The following is a 20,302-nucleotide window of genomic DNA, read 5'->3' as shown; positions in this document are numbered from 1 at the left end:
CTGAGACCAGTATTACTTTAATAATGAAATAAAACACAGACATTATAAGAAAAGAAAGTTATGGACCAATATCTCATAAAAATAGAGCTGAAAATCCTTGTAAAATAATAGCAAATTAAATCTGGCAATATATACAAAGGAATATACATCACAACAAAATGGGGTTTATTCCAAGAAACTGAGACTAGTTTAACATTTGAAAATGAATGTAATTCATCAGACTACCAGACTAAACAAGAAAAAATACATATGGTCATATCAACAGATGCAAAAAAATCCCTCTATTTCCACATACATTCATGATAAAAATTATCAAAAGAAAAAAACAAAAACAAAAAAAAAACAAGGAATAGAAGTGAACTCCTTAACCTTATACCCTTAATATATTAAAGGGTATATTTGAAAAACTTATAGTTAACATACTTAATGGTAAGAGACTGAATGATTTCCTCCAAAGATCAAGAACAAGTCAAAGATGTCTTCTCTCATCACTCCTATTTGACAATGCACTGGAAGAACTAGATAAGGTAATAAGACAAGAAAAAGAAATAAAGGACATACAGATTACAAAGGGGAAAAAAACAGTCTTTATTCACAGATAATGTGATTGTGTATGCTGACAATTCCAAAGAATCTACAAAAACATTCTGTAACTAATAGAGGAGTTTAGCAAGGTCACAGGATACACTGTCAGTATGCAAAAATTAGTTGCAATGAACAACTGGAATTTGAAATTTTAAAAGCCATAAAAAGTAATTTGATATAAATCTAACAAAAACTGTTTAGGATTTTTATACAAAACATTAATGAAAAAAACCAAATAAGACTTATGTAAATGGAAAGATATACCACACCTCTTTTTAATACTCCTTTCTTTCTTTCATTTCCTTCAATATGACCACAGTAAAAACCATACCAGTCATTCTTGAAGACTGAGGAGGGAGGAGGAGGTATGCAACAAAGACAGAACGTAATTTGATATAAATCATTAGACATGTCATTAGATTGCACCAGCAGAGATTTTATACTGAGCCCCTTCATTCTTTGCAAGTTTTGTGCCATGTTTTCTTCTCTCTCCCACTCTCTCCTCTTTAGCTCCCTTTGTATCTTTTTCTTTTCCTTCCTTTCTTCTTTTCTCTGCTATCTGCTCCACATTCCCAGTTTCTATTTGTCTTTAAATAGAGCATATTTAGCTGTCTTTTTCACTTTTTCTTACTATCCCAAGCAGCTTAACCAAATTCTTTTCCTAAGCAAAGATAGTCCTCTCCCTAAAATATTTGAGAGAGAGATGGAAAGATAACCTCCTCTACCCTCTTCAACTTGGTGTTTAGACAGAATTGATGTACATCAAATCATCATATAAACTTTATATAACCATTTATAAACCTATAAATGTGAGATATTATTATAACTATCAAGGGTAGTGACAACCTTAGTGAGAATGAAGTGCCTGGACAAGGCAAGTCTTCTGAAAAAGCCCTCCTCAGGACCGACGAAGGTAAAGGGGCACTCCTTCAGCCCTCTGTCAGTTCAGTAAATATTTCTTAAATAGCTGCTCTATGCCAGGCACTGTAATACAAAGAAAAATTACATTTAGGTCTGATGCTCTAAATATTCAATTCTGAGAGAGACCAATACATGAAAAATACATTAAATGGAATAGGGCAGTTAAGGGTTATTTAACTGACCAGAAACATGGAATTTTTTTTGGACGAGTCTATACTTCAAATATCCTAGCCTTCTGTTGGACCTCATTTTCTAATTTGTGACTCAGCAGAAACAGTCACCTTATGTACAATAGAAACAAGATGTTATAGAGCCACATAATTTGCTAAACGATTTGGAACTCTGTTGGCAATGTGGCCACCATCCTGACACACCCAGGACTTTTAAATGCATGGCTAACTGTCCATATGTTCCCAGGGAAAGCTGGAAAATCAGAGAATATGCCTCATCTTTAATTAATAGCCTTTACAATGAGCCTCTCTATTTTGGAACTTGTGTTTAGATCCTTCAACTAACTTCCTCCATAGGTTTCTGAGAAATTTATTACTTTTCTTGTACCAGCAGATAAGATTTTTAGCAAAGACAAATGGTCACAAATGTTTCTGGAGCCAGAGAGTCCTAAGTTTGACTCCAGAACCCGCACCTTACCATCTGATTACCGTTGACCAGGTCCTTGAGCCTCATTAAGCCTAATTTCTTTGTCAATTGGAAATAAGAATGATACTTAATACTATGGGGCATTTGACAATTGGGTAAATTATGCATGTAAATCTCAGCACTTTGTCTTGCATGGAGTTATAGCTGAAAAAGTCCTATTATTATTGGAAAGAATGTTGTCCTTTATAAATTGTAATGCTCCTGAGATGGCAGTAGAGGGAGCACAGTCATTGGAAACTGGACTTGAGCAAACTAAGGATAGGTATTTAAAGTCTTTTGTATGAGAGACGTTGTCCCTATTCTGATGGAGCTTGAGGAAACTGCATACAGATGAGCTGGTAAGGCACACCAGACTGCCTTGTCCCAGTTATCTTTGCTGTACCACTGATTTGAAGACTCAGTATGTCCTTCTGTATGGCCATGTGCCCTCTCTCCAACATCAAACTCTAACTCACACTGGTTTTCCTAGGACACGTTAGAGAAGCTTGGGCAGGACAGGGAAGGTGCTTCCACAAAAATGAAAACCAACAAATGTTTTATTCTTTGTACAAAAATTGGGAGAAGGTGGATCTGGGTTATAACTTGCAGCAGGGACAGTGATATCACCTTCTCTTCTCTTGCTAACTCCTAAACAAGCAGCTCTACTTAGACATGGTAGAAAAAGCAGTCAAGAAGAACTGGCTGAATTCTCTCTGACTCTGATACACGCATGTGAACCTGCCCACCTCACCTGATCTCTCTTCATCTCCATTTGAAACCCCATCTATACAGTAGGAGAGAAGGGAAGGAGGAGGCTTAACCTAATAACTTTCGAAGTTCCTCACAACTTGGTTATTATTATACTATTAATAGTAGCTATTGTTGAGTGTTTTCTCTCATCTCATTCCTTCTATTAGATCTTTGAATCTTCCCAGCAATTCCATGTGGGATGTAATATCCCCATTTTTATAGAGAGTTTGGGGCTCAGAGACATTAGGTAGCTGATCTGACTTTGTACAGCTCGGAAGTGGCACAATCAGAACTAGAATCTATTTTTCTGCAAGTGTATAATCTGATATCTCCCTGTTAAGATGGGGCAAGAAAAAAATTAGAAGTGCGGCTTCTAAGTAGGACAATTGAGGCATCAGTTATATGGGGGAGTGGAATCTGTGGTGGCCTTTGAGTTTGGTAAACTAGGGATTTCAGTTTAGGGTGCTTTTGTTTGGTTTTCTTTCTCTTCCCCGGCTCTCTGGGAATGATGAAGCCAGGGTAGATGTAGGGCCAAAATACTGTGACGTGGCTATTTAGACTTGATTCTAAGAAAGAAGTAGACATCAAGAATCTGTTCTCAGAAGCCTGGCTCAGTTCATGAAACAGGAAGGCAGACAGAGGTTTAAGGCAGATGCTTTAACCAAGAAATAAAGCGTTCATCTGGGCAGATTCCCTCATAATATACTACTGGGTAAACTGACTATGGTAGATAGGATACGGTGGGCAGAGGAGAGGTTTCAAAAATGTTGTCTTGTGGACTCCCGGGTGTAGGTCCTAAGACTTTTTTTTTTTTTAAAGAAATCTGAAAATAAAACTTTTTATAACAATAATGTTTTACTTTTTCACTCTGTTGGCATTGGCACTAATGGTACCAAAGCAATGGTGGGTAATGCCAGTGCCTTAGCATGAACCAAGGCAGTGATGCCGTATTATTCTAGAAGTCATTGTACTCTTTAGCACCAAACACTTAAAAATGTTTAAATACCAGTTTGACTTAATAATGTTCTCAGTGAAGTGGGAAAATTAATTTTATTAAATTTTAAATTAATGTCTCCTTAATATTCTGTCATAGAATGAGAAGTACACATGTTAAGGCATGATGATCATCTCAAGGAAAAGCACTTGTGTGATTGTCGTAGAACATCATTTCTACTTGGAAGAATGACTTGACAAGTGGTTGTTCAAACTAGGGTATTTGGAAGACGTTATCCTGAAAATGAACAAAGTGTGACCGTCATTTCAGGGAAAACAATTGGCAATGTCTGTTTCCAATAATAAAATTAGAGTTCTCAAGCAAAAACTAGAATTTGGAAAACTTGTATCCTTGCTATGAACCTTACAACTTCCAAATACTTAAAAATGCCTTTCCAGGGGCACCTGGGTGGCACAGTCGGTTGAGCATCCGACTTCAGCTCAGGTCACGATCCCACAGTTTACGGGTTCGGAGCCTGTAACCTGCTTTGGATTCTGTGTCTCCCTCTCTCTGCCCTTCCCCTACTTGTGCATGCACAGGCGCGTGCTTTCTCTCTCTCCCTCAAAAATAAATAATACTTTTCTAATGAGATCAGTGGTGGTATTAGCTAATATGATTTTGATTTGTATGATGAAGTGTGTCAGCATTTACAGGATGTGTAATTTAGTGGACTCATGTTTTCCAAATAACTAATGTGTGATATTACAAAATCATGTGTGAGTAAAGTTCTATTTGAACTAGAAGATATATTAACAGATTTGCACGTAACAGTATATGTAAAGTTGGTTGATAGAGTTTCACATCCCACAGTGCAACCAATCCTTAAAAAATTACCACTTGTTGAGTTTTGTGGCATCAAAGAAGGCTTATCTGAAAAGGCTATTAAAATGCTCTTCCTTTTCCAATTACATAACTGTGCGAGTCCAGTTTTTCTTCAAATACATCAACCAAAACAATATCTTGCAAAAGATAAAATGCAAAAGCAGATATAAGAATCCAGTCTTTTCTCAAGCCGTACATTACAGATTTTCAAAATGTAAATCAATGCCACTCGTCCTCACTACTTTTTTTAAAGATTTTATTTTTTTTAAATATTTTTAAATGTTTATTTTATTTTGAGAGAGAGAGACAGAACAAGCAGGGGAAAGGCTGACAGAGGGGGACAGAGGATCCGAAGCAGGCTCTGAGCTGACAGCAGTGAGCCAGATGTAGGGCTCGAACTCATGAACTGTGAAATCATGACCTGAGTTGAAGTCAGATGCTCAATGACTGAACCACCCAGGGATCCCTTAAAGATTTACTTTTAAGTAATCTCTACACCGAACATAGGGCTCAAACACACAACCCCGAGATCAACAAATTGCATGCTCCACTGACCGAGCCAGCCAGGTGCCCCCTCACTAATTTTTTTTATATTGGAAATATACTTGTTTTTAATTTTAAAAACGTTTAACACAGGGGCCTGGGTGGCTCAGTCAGTTAAGAGTCTGACTCTTGTTTTCGGCTCAGGTCATGGTCTCATGGTTCATGGGATGGAGACACACATCTGGCTCTGCGCTGACTGCATAGAGCCTGTTTGGGATTCTCTCTCTCCCTCTTTCTCTGCCCTTCCCCCAATCTAAATAAATAAATAAATAAATAAATAAATAAATAAATATTCAAAAAAGTTTAACACATAATGGGTTTATGATTATAATTTCCCACGAATAAACATTTTAATTTTATTCTCAGCTTAAATTTTAATACAGTAAATAGGAATTTAATACATAATAATAACACCGAAATTCTTTGGAGTTGTCAACAATTTTAAGAGGATAAATGTGTCATAAGATCAGTTTGAAAGCTGCTGAGGGAGTCCTGGAGTGAGGTCCTTAAAAGGAAGAAGAGAACAAAGTCTGCTTTGTATAGCAGGCACTCAACAGTTGAATAAAGACACACAAAACCAGTATGACTAACAGTAAAAGGCAGGAAGTGAAAAGTGTTAAATGAGTGGTCTAGATCTGCGCTGTCCAATAGGGTAGCCGCTAGCCACATGAGGCTATCCAAATGGAGACTAGCACCTGAAGTGTGCCTTGTCCAAATGGAGATTTCCTGAAAATGTCAATTGCACACCAGACTTTGGAGATTTAGTATGAAATAAGGAATGCAAAGTATCTCATTAATATTTTTATATTGAAAAATGTTAATATTCTGTATTATTGGATTATTTACATGATTGAAATTAATTTTGCCTGTTCCTTTTACCTTTTTCAATGTGGCTACTAGAAAATTTAAACACGTGGCTTGCATTTCATTTTTTTCTTGGAAAGTGCTAGTTTGTATGAGAAGTGTGATGAGAATTCAGAGCAAGGGAAAATTGCTGTGAGATGGGGTCAACAGTGAAATCTTTACCAGGGACAGAACCTTAAAAAAAAAAAAAAAAAAAAAGGACAAACCAAAAAACAGACTCTCAACTATAGACAATAAGTTGATGGTTCCCAGAGGGGAGGTGGGTGGGGGGGATGGTTGAATAGGTAAAGGGGTTGGAAGCACACTTACCTTGATGAGCACTGAGTAATATATGGACTCACCGAACTGCTTTATGGAACACCTGAAACTAATATAACACTGTATGTTAATTACACTGGAATTAAAATTAAATGTTTAAAAATTTACACAAATTGGGGGAGGAAGCTGCCATTGAAGGGAGAATCAACACTGAATCAACACAGAAATAGGAGAGGTTAATCTAGGGAGCAGAACAGACTAGTCTGCCTCAGATCTCAGGCTTCTGGGTAGGGAGCAGGGGGAGGAGGAGGGGGAGGGGAGTTTCCGGATAGGTTGGGACCAAACTGTACAGCACTTCGAGTACCAAGAATTTGGACTTTTTCCTAAAGGCAGTGACTGCTTCCCCAGAGCAAACCAGACTTTGCTCCTTAGCTTATTGGAATACCCTCAATTAGGCACTTTGTTCGGGTGTAGACAGAGTAGTAGAAGCTCCCAGAAACTGCCCAGGAAGCAAGCAGCCAAGACCAGGCCTACCTGATCAGAGTAGAGTGATGTAGAGAGTATGACTTTGGAGTTGACTGACTTTTTGTGTATGAGGGAGGGAGAGGGGCAGTGAATTTAAAGCACCTGATAATGTCACCTGGGAGAGGAGCATCCGGGGCAGTGCACATGTGTGATGGCTGGTCCAAGAGTGAGGAAGTAGGCCTTTTACTTTGGTGTATTGCTGTAGGCTCAGGCGTAAGCAAACCGAGTCATTCTTTCTGCCTTGTTCGGTCTATCTTCCTTTATTTCTGTCTTTATTTGCCTGAACGTTCATAGAACTCGTGTGTGCTGAGGGTTAACATCTAGCCTGGAGAAGATGAAATAAAAAGACCACCAAGGAGGGAATGGAACCCCTGGCCTCTTATCCAGGCTCAGAAGCTAACTCATTGAATAGCTCCTGTCACCTCTCTGGGCCTCAGTCTCTCCAGATATGAAAGAGGTGTTAGAATCAGATGAGACCAAAGCTCCCTCCAGCTCTGTGATTCTAGAATAGGCCCATGTCACAAAGGGAGAAAAGCATACCACGGTGACCAGGAACAGGGCTACCTGGCAAGTGGGAAGGAGAATCCTGGACTAGTGAGGGTGGGCGTGAGTGGCCCACACAGGAGCTGGCCCAAACCTTTGCGTGAGGTTGTCTTCTTCCTAGTGAGCAGACCCTGCTGGAATTGGAGCACAGTGAAGTCTAGGAGTTTGATATTTCAGTCCTGGCACCCCTTCCATCCCAGGGGCTGGCTCACCAGGGTGAGTGTGCAGCCTCAAAGGAGGAAGCCAGGAAGCCAGGAATTTAGCTCCAGACAAGTCTGCAGGGGGTCTCAGATGTATGGGGCCCCCCTGAGGAAAATGAATGCGCGTAACTCCACCTACTCACTCACCTCGCGACACCCTGAGACCACCTGCAGTCGCAGGAATGATGGCGGCCGGGGGGGGGGGGGGGGGGGGGGGGGGGGATAAAGAGAGGGCGCCCTACAGAGGGGCTCCAGCCTGATTGTTTCTGTTCTTTAGCATTTCTAGAATAGAGAGTGGGTGGGAACCGACTCAAGTAAAGTCCCAGAGACTCTACCACTGACGCACAGGAAAGCCTCAAGTGGGAGGAGAAATGCAAATCCCCTACTGACAATGGCGTCAGCGGCTTTGTCCCGGGGACTGTGAGGGGCGATTCTGACTTTGGACTTTGGCACCGCCTGGGACCTGGGCTGAGAGAGCCAGGTAAGTAGGCAGATCACACCTTGGAGTTGCTTCTCCGGAGGAGCGCGGGTCAGGAAATGCTTATGCAGAATGCCGCCGAGGCTGTGCACTTGGTGGTGTGACAGTTCACTTCACTTTAACTGGTGTGAGGATGGGTTCTTCTGAACAGCGTCCGACTCCACGAGGCAAAGATGCGCTCCCGCGCAGGTCTGTGCGTGAGACCCGGGAGCTCAGCCCGCACATCTGCACGGCGGGAGGGACCGTGGTGGCTGATGCGGAGGTGTGTCCTCGCGGAGTGCTGAAAGTGAGCCCCCCTTCTCTTTCTTAACCAGCTTCTCTGAGCTATAATGTCTGACATTAGACTGAGTACACGGGTTTCAGAGAAAAGTCTGGAGCTAGGCTGGCCAGTGGCTGTGGCTTTGATGAGAGGGAGTATTTTCGGACATGTCATCTCCTTTGCAAGCTATGTGTCACGGAGCCAGCGTGGCACTATTAGCCCCCAGACAGCGCGACAAAATGCCCCTTTATCTAGGGCCAGACATTGAAGAAAATCGAGAGGCGTTCAGTTTTCAAAAGAAATGTTCTATAATTTTCTTGTGATGGGAGACTCAGCCCTTAGAGAGTGAAAGCAAAGGAGGGGAGGATGAGTAAAGTCATTTCTAGAGGCTGCAACAGAGAAGAGGGTCCTCGGACCACACACCTTATCCTTCCCTTCTTCGCCCTTCAGGTTCAGCTGAACCCTTAAGTTCAGCTCTCAGGAAGGTGGACCCCGGTCCTAGGAGTAATTTTTCTGACTTTGGGGTCAGTTCAGTCCAGTTAATTCTTAGTTAGAAAACAGATTGTAATGGCATTTTCAGCTCATGTGCTCTCACCATTAACTAGAATAAAACAGGGATGAGGCAGGACAATGGCACTGTGGCATGGGAACAAACATCCCAGTTTTGTGTGGTGTGTGTATATATGCCCAGCATCTGCAAAGACAACCTCAGATCCGTCCTTAGGAGCTGTGCATCTTAGGCAGGGGTCATTTTGCCTACTTGTTCCTCAGATGTTTGTCATTTTTAAAGTTGGGGTCAAACTTACTATCCACCTGCCCTATTCATGACAAAATCAGGATTGCCACTCACTCTGCACTTAACAAGCACTTATGAGCCCCCACAACGTGCCTACAATTGTGCGCGTAAAGGTCTTCAAGACACAAAGTGATATGAAAATAAAACATTATTTCTTTTGCCAGTTTCTTTTAGAAAAACATTCTTCTATACATTTAGATCAGGGAATCTGAATTTGAATTGTTCCATTTGAAACCTGAGGAATATGTGTATGAAATACATGAAATTTATTATCGTGACCTTCTGTGAGCAAAAGGAAAACTTACCTACAAGATAGGCCGAAATATTATGGTGGTTAATCATGTAAAAGTTTTGTTCCTTGATCTAAAATTGCCGATAAAACAATCAGAACTTTGACTTTGGAACAAGTAAAGTACTATAACTTCAAGAAGTCATATTAATCTCCCTGAGTTAGGAAATGTCTAAAGCTTCTAAACTGGCCAGCGTAGGATAACATAGGGAAACATACTTTTGTTTTGTGACGGGCTGCCACATACATCTCAAGTGTGGTTTCTTCCTCCTTAAGTAACCTGAGGGTTTAACCACTGTCAGTTGTACATCAGAGATGAATTAAAAGCTCTGCTCATTCATAGTGTATCATCAAACAGAGAAATATAAATATGCATTGGTTCACAGATATTTTGAACTGGAAGAATTAGAGCCCATGAAAATGCATACATGAAGCTCTTCATAAAAGCTAAGACCAAATTTGATCAGAAGTCTGGGAATAGGAAGCTGACTCTGGAAGCCAGACAAATCTGAAATAAAAGAAAAAGGACTGGGCAGTTCGACACACAGGAAGCTTTTATTGGGTACTCCTCATATAGAAAGCCCTAAGAAGGTCTTTGAAGGTGCAGTTAAGTATGTTATTTGCCTCAGGCTGCTCAAAGTCAAGAGTGCAGAGGGAGCAAGTGAGCTTGCTGAGAACACAGATTTGCAGGACAGAATGGGGGTAAGGTGAGGAGTGTTGACAGGGAATGAAATCTTTCTGGAGAAAGTTCTGGAGTTCCTGTTAGAGCGAAGCAGGACATGGTTTGGGAAAAGAGAAAGAATCATGTTCCGTGCAATAGGGATGACTTGGGAAAAAGCTGAGAATTGCTTTTATCTTTGGATTGAAAGCATTTTCTCTTTACTGTTTTCTTAAATAAGGTGACTATGAAAGAAAATTTTTTCACCAGTTACTTAACTAATGGACAACATCGTCTTTGTCTGAAATCTAAGGGGAAAAAAACACATGTACCACAGTTACTAACATTTGTAAACTTTAATTTTACCCTTCATTTATAGCATGTCTCAGTGGAATCAAGTCCAACAATTAGAAATCAAATTTTTGGAGCAAGTAGATCAATTCTACGATGACAATTTTCCTATGGAAATTCGACATCTGTTGGCTCAGTGGATTGAAAATCAAGACTGGTAGGACCAAACATTATTGTATTTTCCCTAGAGGTTGATATACAAATGCCTTATGCTCTATCCATGTGGATTTATTCTATGATCTTTTTTTGACTGAGTAGATGCATATTTTTCATCAAGGATTTGGAAAGCTTCCTGTGAGGAAGAAAATCATCATCTTTTCTGGTTTCATCTGTTGTAGATGAAAATTTAATGCTTCTAGTGCGTTGGGTTTTTTGATAAGCCCAATCCCAGTAATTCCTAACTATTAAACAGCCAAGGAATAAAACTATTGTTTACATCAATTTTCAACACAGACTCCATGTAAATAATTATTTTTTATTATGTTTTACAGTCATTCTTTAAAGCTCTGTTTACCTTGTACAGTTAATTCTTTTTTTTTTTTTTTTGCTTTGAATAGTTCTCTTTTTTATTGTGAGAAAATATACACGACATTTACCATTTTAACCATTTGTAGGTATACAATTTAGTGGCATTCGGTATACTTATGTGGCTGTACAACTATCACCACCATCCATCTCCAGAACTTTTTCATCTTCCCTAACTGAAACTCTGTCCTCATTAAACAACTACTCTTCATTCTCTGTAACCCAGACTTATCAACCACCATTCTATTTTCTGTCTCTCTGAATATACTACTCTAGGTACTTTATGTAAGTGTAATTGCACAATATTTGTCCTTTTGTAACTGATGTATGTCATGTCACATGTTTTTTCAAGGTTCATTCATGTAGCATATATCAGAATTTCCTTCTCTTTTTAAGGCTGAATAACATTCTATTGTATATATAAGCCACATTTTGTTGGGTTATTCATCTGTCAACCAACATTTGAGCTGTTTCTACCTTTTGGCTATTGTGGCTAAAGCTGATGCAAACACTGATGTACAAATATCCGTTCAAATTCCTGCTTTCAATTCTTTTGGGTATCTACCCAGAAGCGGAATTGCTGTATGTAATTTATGCTTATGTTTTGAAAAATCTCCATCCTGTTTTGCATTTCCACCAGCAATGTGCAAGGGCCCCAGTTTCTCCACATCCCCACCAACACTTGTTATTTTGGGTTTTCAATAATAGCCATCCATTTAATAGGTATGAAATGGTAGCTCACATTTTGATTTGCATCTCCCAATGATTAGTGACGTTGAGTATACTTGGATGTGTAAAATTTAAGTTTTAAAAGCTTTTAAATGCTTATCACTGTGGAATACATTTATCTCTCTTTAAAACTAGTATGGTAAAGAAGTAGACATTTTACTGGACGTTGTTTCCTGCTGACTAATAACACTTTTGTTTTTTAGGGAGGCGGCTTCCAACAATGAAACCATGGCAACAATTCTTCTTCAAAACTTGTTAATACAACTGGATGAACAGTTAGGTCGCGTTTCCAAAGAGAAAAATCTGCTCTTGATACACAATCTAAAAAGAATTAGGAAAGTCCTCCAGGTGAGAATGCATTCTACTTTTTCAAAAATATTTGGATTTTTGTGTCTTAAATTCAGCTAAAAAAAAAATATATGTACCCTTATAATATTATTTTCAATTCAGATTTAAGAGGGAAAATTTGAATTCTCTTACCATTTTACATTTTAACTAATGTGTGTTTTTCATGAAATTCTGAATCTGAAATACACTATAAGTGGGAGGGTGTGTGTGATTCGCATGTGACTATTTACTAGTTATGTTCAAATTTGACACTCCCCGGAACAAGGATTTGAAAGACAATAGGTTCATGGCTCTCCACCAGTCCTCCCTTGCCTTTCTCTCTTATGTAACAATTTAGTTAGTATTGTTCTCATTTATAGATAGAGGTATCGTGGTTGTATGTATCTTTTCAGATTTGGTTCAAATCTCACCTCCTCCAAAAGCATTCCTTGGTACTCTCTAGCCCCTATCTCTGGCTTTCTAGCCTCTAGCTCTCCAAAGGCTCACCCAGGCAAATATGTGTTTGTCTTCTCCCCAAAACTGTGGAGTTTAGTATTCACCTTTGAATTCCCAGTGCCCATCACAAGACTGGATATATAGCAAGTGTGTACTATTTGTTGATTAAAGGTATGAATGAATGAAGGGAGTGAAACAGGGATCTAAAGAATTAAAGGCAGGCTAATACTGAGTTAAACCCAGAGGTGCTAACACACATAACAAACTCTTAATGTGAACTGCTGTAATATTTCCTGAGTGTCTATACAATGTATTAAACAACATGAAAAATGCACGTGCCGTTTTTCAGTGAGGCATTCTTAAAATCCCAAAGTTCCGATGAATACGTTTTTAGAAAATTTCATCTAGGCTATAAGAAAAATGTGCTGGAAATTATTAACGCTTGTGGGAAGGGCATATACATTGTTTTTCCTATTGTTTGGATTGCACTGAGCCATTTTTGCCCTTGTAATGCCCTACAAATTTGCAAGACACTCGGCCTAGGTAGGAAAATAGCTTGTTGCCAACAAAACAGGATTTCCCACAGCATAAAGCAAACAATCTCTTACAGAGATAAGACATTTAACCTTGGCTTCATTAGCTTAGTGCTATAATCAATAAGCCTAAAACAGAGGTGGGCATACCGTTACCCACAAGTCAAATGTGGTCACTGCTTCTTTGAGAGCCCATGACTAAGAATGGTTGTTACATTTTTAAGTGGTTGACAAAGAATTAAAAATATTAATAAGTTTGTGACATGGAAATTCTGTGAAATTCAAATTTTTATATTTTAGTGGAAATAGCCATGCTCATTCATTTACATATTGACTATGGCTGCTTTTGCACTGTAGTGGCACTGTTGAGGAGTTGTGACAGAGTGACCCCTAAAGCCTAAAATCAAAATGTGTATGTGTAGTGTGTGTGTATGTGTGTGTGTGTGTGTATCAATAACATTTATCTGGTCTAGAAGCAAAGGTCCTACAGGTCACTTTGCTAGAGGGACATAGATGGATAAAATGGTTGAGGCATGGTCTTTGGAAATTATGAAATTTGAAATTCTCAAAATGTGACCTTGGGTAATCACTTAATCTTTCTGAATTCTCACATCTTTTCATGTAAATGAGTATGATCTTTATTTACTTTTTGGGATTGTAAAGAATATGGGAGTTTTTATTCTGGCAAAATAAATAGGCTTCCAATAAAGGATTTTTGTTGTTGGTAGAAAAAGAACAGGACTTTCTTAGTGTAAATGAAGAGTAAATTTAAAGGCCATCTTTTTTGGAGGGTGGAGGTAAGATTTTGAGGGAATTCAAGAACCTGCAATAACTCCCGTTCACATTTCGACTCAAGCACAAACTCTTCTCCGTATGTCACTGGCCTTCCAGCATCTTCTCTCTGTAGACCTTTCCCAACAAACTGCTCCAAGCTCCTCAACATTCCTGTCTCAGAAGAATACATCTTCTCCTTGTTCCTAAACACATCAAACTCACTCTTGAAAGACTCGGAGCCTTCTCTCATGACTATACCATGGCCAGGAATGCAAAACCATCCCTCTTACTGCAGCCCAGTTTCCAGTGGTTCCTGGAGGACCTATGGATGTCCCAGTGCACCAAGGAAATCTTCACCACCTTAGCCCTTATTCTCATCCTTCATGGATTAAAGGTGGCAAGATAACCAGCATCTCTTCTGTGCTGGATGTGTCTAAGCAGGTCACAAGCTCTTTGAAGTAAAAGCCTGACCTCCTTTTTTGGCCTCTCTACTCCCTCTGGTGCCCACTGTGGTTCTACTACAAACTAGGAACTCAAAAAACAGTTGGGTTGGTTAAGATATTTTGAATTGACAAAACACTTGCTCTTTCCTTCCTTTTATAAGTGATACTTATTGGGCATTTGCATTAATTCAGAATACAGTAAAAAATAGCAATAAAGAACATTGTCAACTATGGTTGTAGACTTAAACCTGCATTTAATGTTTCTTTCTAATGTATCATATTCCCACTATGGTTTCTTTTTTGTTTTTGTTTTTGACAAATCTTTTTGAGAAAGCAATATCCCCTGCTTCCCCAAGAATTAAAAGAGAAAAAAACTTCCTATCAAAACACTGTTGACACTGTGCTTATCTGGTTTGAACATTTTCATCCTCTGATATTTCAAATACAATCCGTTTAAACAATTATAGCAAAAAAGCACAGATGATACAGTTCCAGGAGAATTAAACAAGTATAAGGCAGATTTATTTTAGTTCTTTACAGAGCAGCTGAGGTCTCCAGTTTCCATATTTTAATTTCCTCTGAGATGGGAAGCAGTTGAACACTGATGTCCAGCTCACCTTAGCCCCTTTAGCAGGAAAGCAGTTTCAGGTCAAGGCCAGGAGCAAGGACTGCCCCAGGTTGCATCCTGACTCTGTGACTTACTTGCTGCATGGCCCAGGGCAAGAAGTTTACACTCTCTGGCCTCAGTTTCCTCAGTAGTGTGAGCAGAATCACACTGGTACGGACCCCAGGGGTGTTAGAAGCATTAAAAAAAATTGTAAAGAATGTGGTAAGGTCAGGATTTGCTAAAAAACAAATACCTGCCTTAGATATTTAAAAGATGCTTCACCATGTTCTTGGGCCTTTTTTTTTTTTTTTTAACTTTTTTTAGAGCAGTTTTGGGTTTACAGAAAAGTTGAGCAGAAAGTACATACTCCTTCTCTACCTGCCTCTCCCCATTTCCCCTATTATAACATCTTGGATTGGTGTATGGTGTAGTACACTTAGTACCTTTGATGAACCTATTGTGATATGTTACTATTAACTTACGGTCCGAGATTACATGAGGGTTTGCTTTTTATGTTGCCCAGTTCTATGGGTTTTGACAAATGCATAATGTCATGTATCCACCATTTCAGGTTTACTGTCCTAAAATCTCTGCTCTATTAGTTCATCCTTCCCTCCCTTATCCCAAACCCCTGGAAACCACTGATCTTTTTTTTGAGTTATTTATTTATTTATTTTGAGAGAAACGGAGACAGCATGAGCCTGGGAGGGGGAGAGAGAGAGAGAGAGAGAGAGAGAGAGAGAGAGAATCCCAAGCAGGCTCTGCACTGTCGGTACAGAGCCCGACACAGGGCTCAAATTCACGAAATCGTGAGATCATGACCTGAGCCAAAACTGAGAGTCAGACACTTAACCAACTGAGCCACCCAGGTGCCTCAACCACTGATCTTTTAAATTTTTCTCTAGTTATGCATTTTCCAGAATGTCATATAGTTGGAATCATACAGTATATAGACTCTTCAGATGGGCTTCTTTCACTTAGTAATGTGCTTTTAAGTTTCCTCCGTGTCTTTCTGTAGTTTGATAGCTCATTTCTTTTTATTGCTGAACGATATTCCCTTGTATGGATATACTATAGTTTGTTGATCCAATTTTGGCGATTACAAATAAAACTGATATTAACATTCATGTGCAAATTTTTGTGTGGGCATGAGTTCTCAACCCATTTGGGTAAATACCTAGAAGTTTGATTGCTGGATCTTTGTTCTTGGGCTGTCTCCCACAGGGCTCTTTTCCTTATTCATCTCCCTCACTGTGTCTTTTTCTGGGACATTTATTTCTCACAGTTCTGGAGGCAAGGAAGTTTAAGGGGCCAGCAGATTCGGTGTCTGATTCAGCTTCCTGGTTCAGAGGCTGCTGTCTTTTCCCTGGGCCTCACATGGTGCAAGTGAGGAGGGAACTCTCTGGCTTTTTGTAATGTTTATTCATTTATTTTAAGAGAGAGAGAGAGAGAGAGAGAGAGAGAGAGTGCAAGTAGGGGGAGAAGCACAAAGAGGGAGACAGAGAACCCCAAGCAGGTTCCTTGCTGTCAGCGCTGAGGCTGATGCTTAACCAACGGAACCACCCAGGCACGCCTAGGTTTTCTTTTATAAAGGTGCTAATTCTATCATGAGGGCTCTGCCCTTATGAACTAATCACCTCCCAAAGGCTCCACCTCCTAACAGCCTCACATTAGGGGTTAGGAATTCAACATATGAATTTGGGAAGACACAAATAATCTACAACAACCTTCTGAGGCACCTGGGTGACTCAGTCAGTTGAGCATCCAACCTCAGCTCAGGTCATGATCTCACAGTTTGTGAGTTTGAGCCCCGCATGGAGCTCTGTACTGCCAGCTCAGAGCCTGGAGCCTGCTTCGGATTCTGTGTCTCCCTCTCTTTCTGCCCCTCCCCTGCTCACACTCTGTCTCTCTCTCCCTCTCAAAAATAAATAAACATGAAAAAAAAAATGCAAGGTGCTTACAACAGTGTCTGACACATAGCTATAACAACCTTCCTCTCTGTCTCCTTCAGAATCACATTTTAAAAAATTTAAATGGTGCATATTTGTTATAAAAAATTGAAGTAGTACAGGAAAAAAATGCAAAGAAAATAGGAAATAATTCAAAATCCACTGCCTACATTTAACTATATTAATATTTGATGAGTGTCATTCCAGATGTCTATACATACATATGTGGATAAAAGGCCTGGTGGTTACCAGAATCTTGGAAGTCTCCTGTGCCCCCTCTGTAACTCCACTTTGCTCTCTCTCCATCCAGAGTAACCACTAAATCTAAATTTTGCACTTGTCAGTCTCTTCCTTTTTGTTATGGTTTTATCACATAGGTCAGCATCCCTAGACAACATAATATATGTTTGCAAGTTACTGAACCTTACATAAATGGGATCAAGTGTATTTATTCTTCATAATTTTCCTTCTTCACTTAACATGGTTCCTAAGATCCATCCATGTTGATGTGGTCACGGTAGTTTATTCGTTTTCATTGCTATGTAGTATTCCATTCTGTGAATATATCACAGTTTATCCATTTTACTATTGATGAGCATTTGGGTTTTTTCTATTCACTATTCACTCTTCACTATTTCAAACAATGTTGGTCTGAATATTCTTGTGTGTGCTCTTTGGTGCTTGAAATGTACATGAAACTCTCTAAGATAGATAACTAGTAGTGGCATTGCTGAATTACAGAGTATACACATCTTTAATTGCACTATAATGCCAGAATTGTCTTCCAAAATGGTGATACCAGTTTACACTCTCCCAACAGAGTAAGAGTTCTGGCTGCATATCGTTGTACATACTTGTAGTGGTCATATACCACATATCAATCTGGTAGTGTGTCCGTCTTATTTCTTCAGCTTATTTTTTTGTTCTTTTCTAACTTTTTATTCAAGTGCTTTATTTATTTTGAAACTTTCTTTTTTTTTCTTATAAATGAATTTAACTCTATACCTTTTTGAGAGGTACTTTTTATGTACTTTAATATGTAGTGCTTTTACTGTTCATATTGAAATAGTTCATAATTTCAGTATGGACTTATAATTTCTAAATGAACTTAAAAAACCATCCCACTGGGGCGCCTGGGTGGCGCAGTCGGTTAAGCATCCAACTTCAGCCAGGTCACGATCTCGCGGTCCGTGAGTTCGAGCCCCGCGTCAGGCTCTGGGCTGATGGCTCAGAGCCTGGAGCCTGCTTCCGATTCTGTGTCTCCCTCTCTCTCTCTGCCCCTCCCCCGTTCATGCTCTGTCTCTCTCTGTCCCAAAAATAAATAAACGTCAAAAAAAAAATTAAAAAAAAAAAAAACCATCCCACTAAAAATATATAGAAATACTAGATAAAATATAACAGACTTTTTAAAAAAGTTTTTTAACATTTATTAATTTTTGAGAGACAGAGATAGAGCATGATTGGGGTAGGGACAGAGAGAGAGGGAGACACAGAATCTGAAGCAGGCTCCAGGCTCTGAGCTATCAGCACAGAGCCCGATGTGGGGCTTGAACCCACAAACTGTGAGTTCATGACCCGAGCTGAAGTTGGATGCTTAACTTACTGAGCCACCTAGTTGCCCCAAATATAACAGGCTTTTAATTGCATAAGCAAGCTTATCACATTAAAAGACATTCTAGAATCAAAAAAAAAAAATTTAACCATAAAACATCGCTGTAAATAGGAACTACACTGGGTACTATAATACATTCTTGGATTCTTAAAATTCAGATTCCCAAGCATGCAGGACATCAGAAAGAGAAGTTCCCAAAAGTAGCAAGAGAACAAATATATTACCTACACAGAAATGAAAGATAACCTAAAAGCCCAATTTAAAACAGAAATGAAAGAAGAGTAGAATAATTTCTTCACAGAGCTGAAGTACAATATCCACCAACTTAAAATTCTATACCCAGCTAAGTTATTATACAAATTTAAAAGTTCACCATGCAGATACTACTAATGGAAATTAAACACAGATGTTAAGCATGCATGGTAAAATTTCAAAAGTACCACGACAACAAATGAAAATAGAGTGCAGAAGAAATTGAAGGAATAAAAAAATAAATATTTAGAATCTGTAAAAAAAAAAATTGAAAGCACAAAATGAAATATCAGAAAAAAATCCAAATAATGTCTGTTAAATGTACAAAACTCATCAATTATTAGAGAAATTGTGAATTTTACAGGATTCATCTAAAAATATGAAATAACAAAAGAAGATGAGATCAAATAGGTGTGCTGGGGCTGTTTTGTAGAGAAGTTTGGGGATCTTGACCAGGAGTCTTAGTCTTATTCTGAATGAAATGGGAATCCACTGGCAAATTTGCATGGGGGTGTAACATGAATTAATCTCTGTTTTAAAAAGCTCACTCTGGCTGTTAAATGAACTGTTCTGAGTCAAGAGAAAATTGGAGAGACCTATTAGAAAATTCATTGATTTTTTTTTTTTTGAAATCAACATATTGAAATCTTTTTCTATTATGGTGGATTTATCACCACTTCTAAACTTCAGAAGCTTTGGCTTTATGTATTTGTTAATATGCTGTGAGGAGCCTAGATATAAGGCAATATTGGTGGACTAAACTTTAAAAAAACAATTTAAAATACCTTTCTTTGATCCACTTACCATTTTTCATCTTGAAATTTTATGGTGTGGTTTTCTTTTTGTTGCCATTTGGTAACCAGTAAATGAATTCATGTCTTCCTTTTCATACTTCCCTACATCACTTTGTACTGGGCTATGCCTTTTATAAATATTCTATAACAATCTTATTATTTGGTCAACGCATATTGAATGAGTTCTTACTGTGTTACCAATCCCATTTCAAGCACTAGGGATACTATTGGAGGAAGTCATGAAGCTTATAGTCTAAACAATTCACACCTCCTATGTTTTGTTTTTTAACTTACAGGAGCTTCCATGGGCCTTCCTCAAAAATGAGTGTTAGCGAGGTAAGGGAAAGAAGGCATCAGCAATCTTGTCTGATGATAGAAAAAAATGTGTTCAGGGTTTTGGCGTTAACTCTGTGGTTAGTAATCCCACCACCCACAGAGCATTTTTCACCCAGCAGAAGAACGATTCTGTTAGTGAGAGTTTTAAACCCTGTGGGTGAGGGGGTGCTTACAAGTGTAACCCACACCTCACAAGTTCTATTCTTTGCATCATGGTGGCCTCTTTCTCAGAGGGTTTCTCATGCGGGTTTGCCCCAACAAAAATATGTGCTGGAGCTAAAAGCTCCTCGAAAGTTGAGTAGATGGTGGGTTCCTTCTTGCCTAGTCTGCAGAAGTCCTATTGTGGGCCTGAGGATCAGGTGCAGTGAGATTTTTAACATGACAAGGTGGAGGATTCAAAACATTTTTGCAATATAAAGGGAGAAAAAAAACACTTTAACTACGGGTCCACTCTGAATTTGCCAGATCTTCCCCTTTAACTCATGCTGCTTTC

At 39.0% G+C, this 20,302-nt stretch overlaps 1 protein-coding gene and 1 long non-coding RNA gene across 9 annotated transcripts in view; one reads left to right on the top strand and one right to left on the bottom strand.

The window, feature by feature from the left end:
* STAT4 (signal transducer and activator of transcription 4) overlaps nucleotides 1–20,302 on the top strand; it is a 113,653-nt gene that overhangs the window by 15,400 nt on the left and 77,951 nt on the right. For 5 of the 8 annotated variants that reach the window (XM_086719169.1, XM_086719170.1, XM_086719164.1 and 2 more), the window contains 2 exons: nucleotides 10,501–10,629; nucleotides 11,930–12,074. In XM_086719169.1, coding sequence (XP_086575295.1) covers nucleotides 10,502–10,629; nucleotides 11,930–12,074 — 273 coding nt within the window. In that variant the 5' untranslated portion in view covers nucleotide 10,501. Of the gene's footprint in view, nucleotides 1–7,454; nucleotides 7,658–7,918; nucleotides 8,123–8,202; nucleotides 8,406–10,500; nucleotides 10,630–11,929; nucleotides 12,075–20,302 lie in introns of those variants that run through there. The other 3 variants (XM_086719165.1, XM_086719167.1, XM_086719168.1) reach the window with 3 other exon arrangements.
* Nucleotides 855–7,440, bottom strand: LOC147578597 (uncharacterized). Its single transcript, XR_015255403.1, has 4 exons — nucleotides 7,001–7,440; nucleotides 6,425–6,482; nucleotides 1,432–1,569; nucleotides 855–932 (listed from the first exon to the last, which is right to left on the bottom strand). It is a non-coding gene; the product is annotated as an uncharacterized LOC147578597 (long non-coding RNA).

This window comes from Puma concolor, chromosome C1 (genome assembly GCF_028749965.1).
Source record: "Puma concolor isolate L17-30 chromosome C1, mPumCon1.1.hap2, whole genome shotgun sequence".
Lineage (NCBI taxonomy): Eukaryota > Metazoa > Chordata > Mammalia > Carnivora > Felidae > Puma > Puma concolor.
This window is presented reverse-complemented; position numbering and strand designations above follow the sequence as displayed.